At 39.5% G+C, this 12028-nt stretch overlaps 1 protein-coding gene across 1 annotated transcript in view; it reads left to right on the plus strand.

The window, feature by feature from the left end:
• The first annotated feature begins 213 nt into the window (after positions 1-213).
• Positions 214-12028, plus strand: part of LOC135205371 (baculoviral IAP repeat-containing protein 5.2-like) — a 36049-nt gene continuing 24234 nt past the window's right edge. The window contains exon 1 of the mRNA XM_064235867.1: positions 214-436. Within this exon, the coding sequence (XP_064091937.1) occupies positions 335-436 (102 nt within the window). The 5' untranslated portion in view covers positions 214-334. The remainder of the gene's footprint in view (positions 437-12028) is intronic.

Consider the following 12028-nt stretch of genomic DNA (forward strand, 5'->3'; position numbering starts at 1 on the left):
TTATCCATGCTGACATAGGTTTGATATAAAACATCTTGCAATTGTACACGCATTTCTCTGTGTATAAACCGATTCTATCGCAATTTGAGGAAATATTCATTTAATAAATAGATAAAAATGAAATATCATTGTTCTTTTCGTTCATTTATGCTTTGTTTCGTGATTTATTGGTGTTTTACTTATGACATCCGTATGTCAACATGGGCGCATGTTCCGTCTGCCAAACAGTTCAAGATTTGAAAACATAAACAAAGACGTTTTGGTTCAAGAAGTTTAACGTACAGACTTTGCAATATCATTTCATCACCGCAGAATCATTTATATTTTTTACAAAATGAAGGACAAGGAGTTATACGAAATGTTGAACGAAGAAAACAGACTGAAAAGCTTCAAGAAATGGCCGTTTGGTAGCGATACGTGCATGAGCAAAGAGAAGGTAGGTTAACTTCAAGGCAGTAGTAATCCTATCCTAGCTACAGTTTAGGGGTCGATTTTCTCAAAATTCTATGGGGGTCCTTATCCCACAAGACATGTTTTTGTATAGGGGAAACAACCGACTGGACTAGCGGATCCAGTTTCCACCGTGTGTGAAGCCACCCTCCGAAAAAGTACTTTAACACGTCCTGACACCAGAGATGGGCACCATTCACGAGTTGTTGGTGGTGAGAGCAGGAGATCGCGACTGCTACTTTCCTTTCGAAGTAAGTATTTTCTCCAAAGTTAGAAATTAAGGTCATATTTTAAGATTAAAGAGGTTAATGAAAGTCTGGCTCTAGGGTAAAACACCGCATGGCCTTCGACAGGCCATATACGATCAATGCATGCCACCCCAAAAATAGGGTAAAATATCACAGCAGGCCAAGCAGGCCACCTACAATCAACGCTAGCCACCCTCCAAAAATAGTACATTATAACGCGTCCTGACACCAGAGATGGGCATCAGTCACGACTTGTTGTTGGTGAGAAACGGAGCTAAAGACCTCTACTCTCCTTCCAAAGTAAGTATATTTTCTCCAAAGTTAGAAATTAAGGCCAAATTTTAAGATTTAAACAGAGGGTAGTGAAAAGGGTGGCTACGGCAGTCCAAATCTCACCAAAACGCTTTCTAAATTTTTACTTACGCTTCAATATTTTAGAAGATTGACGCCATCTCGATGTTTACGGAGTCGCTTGTGTCAATAAACTAACCATTTCTTGTGATAAATCCGCACACCACTTGTACCCACAGACGCTGGGGCACTTTCATCACAACAGTCGGAACACGGTCCCTTACCAGTACATTTTTTAGTAAACAACTGTTTTGGTAGAAGACAACGACGACAACAAAGCATGCACTTAGATAATTTTTAAAATAAATAGTAAAACATCAATATTTTACATATTTAGGGGGAAACACTAGTGACTACTATCAACCCTTATCACGGTGGACAGGTCTTATTCACTCGATATTTAAATGGTGAAACAAGAATACAATTACAACTCCAAGCATACCATTCAAAAGATTGAAGTTTCGTCAACATAATGTGATATATGAAAGCCCCATACGAACTAAAATAAGCATGTGACGCTCTTCGTAAAATAGGGTAGAACATCACAGCAGGCCAAGCAGGCCACCTACAATCAACACCTAGCCACCCTCCGAAAAAGTACATTATAACGCGTCCTGACACCCGAGATGGGCATCAGTCGCGACTTGTTGTTGGTGAGAAACGGAGCTAAAGACCTCTACTCTCCTTTCGAAGTAAGTATTTTCTCCAAAGTTAGAAATTAAGGCCAAATTTTAAGATTTAAACAGAGGGTACTGAAAATGGCGCCCACGGCAGTGGAAATCTCACCAAAACGCTTTAGAAATTTTTACTTACAACTAAAAATGTTTCGAAGATTGACGCCATCTCGATGTTTACGGAGTCGCTTGTGTCAACAAACTTTCCATTTCCTGTGATAAATCCGCACACCACTTGTACCCACAGACGCTGGAGCACTTTTATCACAACAATCGAAACACGATTTCTCACCAACAGCAAGCCAGGCGTAAACAGCTGTTTGGGTAGAAGATGACGAGAAGCGTGCTCTTGGCTAATTTTTAAATAAGTAGTAAAACATCAATATTTTACATATTTATGATGATTAATTTGAAAATATTCGTTATTGAAAAAGTAACTCGACTCTGACTCAAATTTAAGTAATTATTTTTCTGAATTAGAACGTTCTTTCAAGTTCTGTATTATGACGTCACGACATCTTGACTTTCGTACCTAATGTAAATAATTGCTATACTCAACTGTCATTGCAGAACAGTTTACCAGTTATTCATGCAGATTGTTATCAGCTATACATGTAATTGTTATAATCGTAATGCGCATATATATCTTTATTATTTACTTTTTGGATATATGAAGATGTTTTACTGCTGGATTATCGCCGTAGTGTGACGCAATCGTTTTCGGTCCCTGGGCCTCTGTCTGTTTTCGCACCATAAGAAATTATGGGGCCGAATTTGCAATGACCAGAAAGTCGTTAAAAGAGGAAAGTTAGCATTGAGGGGCATATGTTTTGACTGAGAAAAATACAAATTTATTCAATAGCTAGCTTGTAAAAAATACTTGGTTATAAAAACTTGATTGACAACTAAGCAGCATGTCTACTATGGGTTTCAGAGACAGTGCAAGCACGTTTTTGGGCAATACCTATTTCTGTAACGAACACTCGTAACAGAACGAGATTTTGCTATAGTGCATTACACCCAGTGCCGTAATTTATAAGGGTATCGTGAATCACTAATCGTAAAGAATAACGACACTTGTCCTTGTACCAAGAGACAAAACTCCATTATGCAGAAATGGATACGAACACGTGTATAAAGCTCCACCTACCCTCTCCCCACCCCCCACCCCCCCCTCCACCGCCATCCTTTTCTTCTTAGTTCCTCCGCCTTCCTTCTCTCTCTCTCTCTCTCTCTCTCGTTTCTCTCTCTCTCTCTGTTGCCATTCGGTATGTGTTGACCCTCCAAACTGGGTATAAGACTACACACAAAACGTTGAAATTGGTGAAATTAGGCTATGTATTAGAAGTATATATACATAAATATTAAAGCAATTTTATCATTATTGCATTACTATGACAACTAGAATTCATGGAAACAGTTTATAATAATGGAACGGCGTATGTGTGAAGCCTCCACTAATGTGGCAACGATGATTTTGCCATTCTTAGCATGCAAACATTAAAGGTTACATTTATTTCTGGCATACGATATTAAAGAAAATCAAAATACTAATAAAGACTGAAATCAATGAAAAGTGCTAGCAAAAACAAAAAAGCAAAAAAAAAAAAAAAAAAACGTAGTCGTTCCTCTGCACTTTTCCGTATTCGTTCCTCTATGGTTTTCGGCAGCCAGATGTACGAAAACGTTAGAAACATTTGATTTTATCTACTTTAGAAATATCTGTAATTTTTCGGGGTAATTTGGTTGCAAAAAAGGGATAATATACATGAATTAAATCAAAATTTTTAAATAACAAAGTAAATTTAAACTAAATAACGAGTAAAGTAAACAGTTTAGGGAATAAAACTTTGCAGTTTCGTCGTCGTCGAAATTGTGTTTATGGCGCGCGCTTAGAAACCAGGAACAGCAACGGGTTTAAAGTGCAATGTGGAGTGAACTGAGACCAAAATGTGTATAATAACAATCAAATAAGCACTGTGGAGTTTCAGTTGTGATGGCAGTAAGGATAAAAACCGCCGATTACAAGGTAAGAATGAATTCAGTTCCAACCATAACCCCGGGAATAACAAGTTTCATACTTTCACTAATATAGGCAACAAAATGTTTTATTGTGCTGATTACAACTGCAATCTTGAGTAAGATCAATAAACGTTACATACATACGCTAACATTGTTCAAATGAGTGCTGGGAAGGCTGGGGAAAGATGGTGGCCGTCACTGATGAGAACCGTCCATGCAAAACGTAGCCGCCATATTGGATTTCAAAACTGCCTTGAAAACATATTTTACGAAGAGCTCACATGCTTATTTTAGTTCGTATGGGGCTTTCATATATCACAATATGTTGACGAAACTTCAGTCTTTTAAATGGTATGCTTAGAGTTGCAATTGTATTCATGTTTCACCAATTAAATATCGAGTGAATAAGACCCGTCTACCGTGATGAGGGTTGGCCTGTCGTGATGTTTTCCCCTATGTTTTCAAGGCACTTTTGAAATCCAATATTGGGCTACCGTGTGGATGTACAGGTTCTGATCAGTGACGAAAACCATCTTTCCCAGCCTTCCAAGCACTCATTTGAACAATGTTAGCGTACATATGTAACGTTTATTGATCTTACTCAAGATTGCAGTTGTAATCAGCACAACAAAGGGTTTGCGCTGCTCATTCGGTTCCTGAATTCATAGATTTGAATTGAGATTTTGGAGAGCAATGAGCTGGTGTTCCTGGTCTTTCCATGGTTGAATGGCCATGGTAACTGAGTTGCACTTTGACCCTTTTGCCACTGGCTCTTCAGGGCCTTTAGAGGGGTTATGCGACCAGGTTGTGCAACTTGGTTACTATCAACAAATGTGGCCTTGGATCGGGTTGTTTAGTAGGGACAGGTATTGTGGATTTTTTCAATTTCCTTTGATATTCCTCTTTTAATAATTTTGAATGGATGAAGATTGGGACTACTGCTCTCCCTGCAGGAATTCTTGATATCCTTCCAGCATTTGGTTCTTTTCTGTGGAAGAGAATTTTTTGGCTCATGCTAATGGTACTTTTGCACCCATGATTTGCTGCACCAGTTGCGGTTTACCTTACGGGTACAAACATTTCCCTTGGGCTGGCTGGTCCTTGGGTTACCAGAGATGCCAGTCCAACCTAGCTAGCCTGGCTATTTAGGCTAGCCAGGGTACCTGTACTTCAAGTATGGGATCCTGGTTTGCATGGGTCCTGGGAAGTGGCAGGGCCTGTGTGATCCTGTCATTCAGACATAGTTAGGAGTGATTCTCCCCTTCCTTCCTTTCACTGTCTCCTGCTTATTGCACCACTAGAAGGGTTTGTGATCCCTCTCATTTTCATTCATCTCTGAGTTTGATAAAAACTCAGAACCTGTCAGTTCCTGACAAAAGATACGAGTCTTTCTTGATCTCATCCTTTGGAGACTACAGTTGATCAAGAGGAGATGCCTGTTGTGGCCACTTCAAAGTTTTAAGGTACTATCTGTGTATTACTCAGCATCGTAGGCCGGAGTGTTGACAGTTACTGTTCATTGTTACTGGAGTACTGGCAGTCCCTGGTTATCGGCGATCTGGTCGTATGGTGCTTGTCTGGTGCTGAAAATCTGCAGTTTCTGGTTATCACTGCCGATAATAGGGTGCTGGTAGTCCCCGGGTTATGACGGGGGTTCCGTTCTTGAGACCCGTTTAAACCTGAAAATCGTCGTAAACCGGAACATCATAAAAAATCCTAAGAAAATCTTACTTTTAATGCTTTGGGTGCATTGAAAACTATGTAAATTGCATTCTTATTGCATTTTTCATAAAAAAAAACCCATCAGATATTGATTATTTAGCATTTTTGGTGTCGTAATTCTTCTGCGAGATCAGCATTGTAAGCGTCGTAACCCTGGAAATAATTTCTTATGAATATAATTGAAAAGCGCCTTAACCTCGGAACGTCGTAAGCCGAACCCGTCGTATCCCAGGGACTGCCTGTATTGGCGCCAATACATATTTAACAGAGGCACCCAAATCCAGTTATTGGCACCAATAAACACTAGAAATTGCAGATGTTTAGTTATCATCGAATTTTGCTGATCATCAAGCCATTGGAATGGAACCCCTGCCTATAACTGGGGACTGCCCGTACAGTGGACCCCCTGTATTTGCGTCTTCCGGATTCGAGGACTCTCACATTCGCGGGTTTCCCTCAGGAATGTTTCCCGCATTATTAGCAGAAAATTCACGTATTCGCAGTATTTTTCTATGAGAAATGTCCACAAATTCCTGGGGTTTTTTATCGATTTCATCATAAAATGTACTTTTTGTGATAAAACTATTAAAAAAACCATGAAAATTTTTAGTGGGTTTTTTTGAGTTTTAACTAACAACATAGGCTGTTTTTAGCATTTTTATAGGGGTTCTAACTATTCACGGGGGGGTCTGGTACGCATCCCCCGCAAATACGGGGGGACCACTGTATTACGTTCTGGCTCTGGGAGGTCACCAAGCAGCTATACAAGTTACTAGGTGAGGGGGCCGACTATACTGTAGTCAAGGACTCAAAGTCAGGGCATTGCTTTATCCCTGATATTCATAAGGAACATTATGTGTTACAGTTACTGTTTAACATGGACATAACACCTTTATGCCTTTCTACCTCGGGGTCATCATCCACATTGCCATGGATATTTTCTCCTTAGGACCTGTGGCAGAGCCTCTGGTCTCTGACCATTGTTAGTTAGCAGATGCAACTCCATTCCTCGTTTAATGAAGGCTTGGAGGGGTACTTATCTTGGCTTATTTTTTCACTCTCCACTGTCCTTGCAAATAGCTATATGTGCACATCCATTTGCTTTTTGTGGATCTGAAAGATTGGCAATTTCAGGTGCCTGTCCAATAGTCCACCAGGAAGTATGTGTGCTTTGTCTGCAAAAAGACTGTCCACCAGTTCAATGCCCTGGGGTTCAGATTGGCCAACTCCACCCCAACCCCCAAAACCCCTTTCCAGGTGTTCACATGAGTGTTTACTGTGATGGCTTGAGTTCATTCACAAGGTGTACACTTGTTGTGTTACAAGGATGATGGCCTAGTTTTGGAATCCATGGAGGTACAGATGCTCTGTCATAAAGGTTGCCTCTGCATATTGTCATAACCTGGGGATTATGGTAAATTTGTTGAAGCCTGAGCATCTGCCCAAGCAGCAGTCAGAGTATACCTGGGCAAGATGATAGTTATATAAGCAGCAAGAGTATTTTCATAACACACATACACACTAGCCGGTTCAGGGTTGTCTCAGTGTAGTTCCTGTTGCACCAGGAGTAACCAGCTTGCCTTTGGCAGGTAGTCCATAGTCTTATCTGGTGAAGCTCATTTCAGGAGATGATCCTCTCAACTTGGGAGTGACCTCTATGCAAAATGCAATGGCTTCTGTTATGGAATAGATATAAAGTTTTGATTATACAGTAGTTTGTATTTCACTAAATATATACAAATCCCACTAAATTCCAACTCAACCATCCTTTCATAGTCCCCAATGCTGAAGGTAAAATTGCTATTCTCCTGACAGGTAAGTGGCAACACTAATCCACCCAACTACTTACATGTCATCAATTAACCCTTTAACACCGATTGGACGTATTAAACGTCGACAAAAATTGTCTGTCGGGTGCCGAACCGACATACGAAACATCAACGAAATAAATGTTTTTTTTTAAATTCGCGGAAAAATAGTTATAGGCCTACTAGGCAAAAACTTTTGAATCACACGCCTTGGGGGATGCTGGGAGTTCATGGATCAAGCTGTTGTTTTGTTTACAATCGTTAGCCAGGCACGCAAGCGCGAATTTCATTTTTCCCACATTAAAAGGCATCAGCGACGCATCTCAGAAATGATTTTGCACTTTGACATAATTTTTGCACCATTTTATATTAGCCGTTACATAGAGTTTTATATATGGAAATGTGTGCAATTTCATGTAGAATACAACTAAAAACAACTCATGGTTGTAGCTTTGATCAGTTTTGACAAATTCTCATATAAATAACGATAAGTGCCACAATTTCAACCTTCGGTCAACTTTGACTCTATCGAAATGGTCGAAAAACGCAATTGTAAGCTTAAACTCTTATATTCTAGTAATATTCAATCATTTAACTTCATTTTACAACAAATTGGAAGTCTCTAGCACAATACTATTTTGATTTATGGTGAATTTATGAAAAAAACTTTTTCCTTCCCTCCACTCGGTAACTCTTCCGAAAAAATCAGAAATTTTTTTGTCCAATTGTCGTAATGTGTGCACAGTTTTATATTAGCCGTTACATAAAGTTTTATATATGAAATGTACGCAATTTCATGTAGAATACAACAAAAAACAACCCATGGTTGTAGCTTTGATCAGTTTTGAAATATTTCCATATAAATAACGATAATTGCCAAAATTTCAACCTTCGGTCAACTTTGACTCGACCGAAATGGTCGAAAACCGCAATTGTAAGCTAAATCTCTTACATTCTAGTAATAATCAATCATTTACCTTCATTTTGCAACAAATTGGAAGTCTCTAACCCAATATTTCGATTTATGGCGAATTTTAGAAAAAAAACTTTTTCCTACGTCCGCGCAGTAACTGCCGAAAAAGTCATAAATTTTTTCGTTCTATTGTCATAGTGTTTGCACAGTTTTATATTAGCCGTTAAATAAAGTTTTATATATGAAAATGTGTGCAATTTTATTTAGAATACATCAATAAACAACCCATGGTTGTAGCTATTATCAATTTTGAAATATTTTCATATAAATAACGATAAGTGCCAAAATATCAACCTTCGGTCAACTGTGACTCGACCGAAATGGTCGAGAAACGCAATTGTAAGCTAAAACCTCTTACATTCTAGTAATATTCAATCATTTACCTTTATTTTGCAACAAATTAGAAGTCTCTAGCACAATATTTCGATTTATGGTGAATTTATGACAAAAAATTTTCCTTACATCCATTTTAAATCAGCCGTTACATAAAGTTTTATATATGGATATGTGTGCAATTTCATGTAGAATACAACAAAAAACAACCCATGGTTGTAGCTTTTATCAGTTTTGAAATATTGTCATATAAATAATGATAGGAGCCAAAATTTCAACCTTCGGTCAACTTTGACTACCGAGATGGTAAAAAACGCAATTGTAATCGGTCAACTTTGACTACCGAGATGGTAAAAAAACGCAATTGTAAGCTAAAACTATTACATTCTAGTAATATTTAATCATTTATCTTTATATTGCATCAAATTGGAAGACTCTAACGCAATATTTCGATTAATGGTGAATTTATGAAAAAAGGGATTTTGACGTAAGGAAAAATCTATTTCTGGGCGATTGGCTCGTGTCGCCAGCGAAATATCCTTTAATCTATTATTTCTAGGGTAAATGTACTAACACATACCAGAGAATAAATAAATAAAGAAAAAAGGTCAGTACAACTGACTCGCTCACCCTCCAAGAGGGTGTCGGTATGAACACTATGGCGAGTGAGACCACTACCACGAGCCGAATGCCAATAGAAATCTCCCACTACAAAATCCCCACAAGAGGAGAGCCGACCCACAGAGTGGGCAGCAACTACTACTACTCCATCCCATGCTGCCGACTGCTGCGCCTCTAGTGGCCATCCTGAAGTTAGCAGACAATCTTGAGCGATGGGATGGGTAGGGTGGGATTTCGCTGGCGACACGAGCCAATCGCCCAGAAATAGATTTTTCCTTACGTCAAAATCCCTTTTCTGGGCTCAGCTCGTGTCGCTGCGCGAAATCGTACCAGAGAAATAGCACAAGATTGTAAATAAAATTCAACAAAACAAAAAAGAGGTCTCAAATAAAAGATAAAATAAAATAAAAGAATATAATTGCTAATAAAGATACATATACACAATGATACAAAAATAGAAATATTGCTTAAATTAAACTTAATGCTAATAATATTTCTTAACTTAAGGTAATTTACATATATACAGGGTTAACATGGCATATATGTTCAGAAATAGTATCTGTGTATTGATATGTATCAAGAACTCTAGAGCAATTAAAACAATAAGTTGAACAGAACAAACTTCAATAATAATAATATATAAAGGAATGTATATAACTTAATATACAAAACCCGTAACCATTACAAATAAGATGTATCCCCTAGCATAAAAATAAGGGGATCACATCCAAGAGATCAATATATACAATCGATTGTGAGTGTCCCTAGCAAAAAAATAAGGGACACCCACCATATCATCATAAAAGCAGCTAAGACACAAGGTAACCGTAGATGAACAAGGCAGGAATAGACGAACTGTTGGGTGAGACAGGTAGAAAGGAGGACTGGATCTTCTACTAAAGATTAGGCAGAGTCGGGGGAAACTATGTTACCCGCCGCCACTGCTGAAAATTTCAGAGCTTCCAAGGACTTTAAGTAATGACGTTTAAATACTGTCGGCGATTTCCATCCAGTATATTTTTTCAACTCATCGAAGTTCATATGTTGGAAATAGTTAATTGAGGTGGCTACTGCCCTGACATCATGTGCTTTTGGAAAAGAGTCAGGATTGGCTTGTTTAATAAAGTACAGGATTTGTTGCCTGATGCCTTTAATAGATAAAGTACCACCTTTTTCTCTCTTAAAGAGAGGACCCGATGAGGATGAGGAGGTCCTAGACAGAAAGGCTCGTAAGGTCGATACTGGGCAAAGAGATATATCTTGTGGAAGGGGTAGTACCTTCCATGGTTCCCACCTCATCAAAGGATCTTCATTCTTAGCTATAAAACTACGTTCCGGAGAAAGTAGCACTTCCCCTGTGGGAAGGAACTGAATATGATCCGGATCTCTGGATAATGCCGACAGTTCTGAAATTCTAGCTCCTGAGGCCAAGCTTAATAAAAATAGAGTTTTTCTTAAGAGCATTATAAAAGAACATGTGTCATTATCAGTTTCTGAAGCCAGCTTTAGAACATCATTTTAAGAACCATGATACTGATGTAGGCCTTACAGAAGGCCTAAGTCTAGCACACGCCTTGGGAATAGACGAGAAGTAGGAGTCTGTCAAGTCTATGTTGAAACCAAATTGAAAAATCTTTTTCAAGGCTGACTTGTTTGTCGTAATGGTGCTAGCTGCTAAGCCTTTTTCAAATAAAGATCTGAAAAAGGATATAGCTGAATTGATTGTCATGATTCTAATATCTGATTCTCTCAGGAAGGTTGCTAACTTTTTGACAGCAGCATCATACTGTCTCAAAGTTGAATCCCTTTTATCGGATTCCAAGAAGAGAATATTTTGAGGGTCAATATTCGCATCCCTTTTCGCTGCAAACTTCATGAAATCCATAAAGTTAGGGTTTTGAGAATTCCTGAGGAAGCGAACACAGTCTTCGTTTGTACTGACTGGGAGAGCTTGGGACTGGGAATCCGAAGAGGGCGAAGACCCAGTTCAGAATTAGAGGGTACCAATTGCTCTTCGGCCAGTCTGGGGCTACTAGAGCCACTTGACCCTTGAATGTCCTGAGTTTGTTCAGTACCTTCATGAGAAGATTCACTGGAGGAAAGACATAAATCTTCTCCCAGTTGTTCCAGTCTAGGGCCAGGGCGTCCGTGGCATAGGCCAGAGGGTCCAGGTTGGGGGCCACATAACATGGGAGTATGTGGTTCGCTTGGGATGCGAAGAGATCCACTTGTAGGCCTGGCACTCTCTGAAGAATCCATTGGAACGAACTGTTGTCCAGTGACCATTCCGACTCTAGAGGTACTGATCGGGATAGAGCATCTGCTATGACGTTTCTCACTCCAGCTATATGGGTGGAGGAGAGGTGCCAACTGAACTTGTCCGCCAGGGAGAAGATGGCTACCATGACATGATTTAGATGGCGCGATTTGGAGCCTCCCCTGTTTATACAATGTACCACCACTGCGCTGTCCAAGACTAGCTTTATGTGGGAGTACTTTGGCGGACGTAACCTTTTTAGAGTCAAGAACACTGCCATTGCCTCCAGTACGTTTATATGGAACTGACGGAACTGCAGTGACCAAGTTCCCTGAACTTTCTTGAACTGGGAATATCCTCCCCAACCGCTTAATGAAGCGTCTGTGTGGATGGTAATCCCCGGAGGAGGAAACTGAAGGGGTACTGAAATCGATAAGTTCTTGACTTTTGCCCACGGTCGAAGTCGATTCCGTAGAATCTGAGGGACTGAGGATAACTTGTCCCTGGACCTGACATTTGCTCGTGAGCGCCAGATTCTGGTTAGGTCTTTCAGTTTGGCTTTCATCAAG

The sequence above is a fragment of the Macrobrachium nipponense genome, chromosome 49, assembly GCF_015104395.2.
Source record: "Macrobrachium nipponense isolate FS-2020 chromosome 49, ASM1510439v2, whole genome shotgun sequence".
NCBI classification, from domain to species: Eukaryota; Metazoa; Arthropoda; class Malacostraca; order Decapoda; family Palaemonidae; genus Macrobrachium; species Macrobrachium nipponense.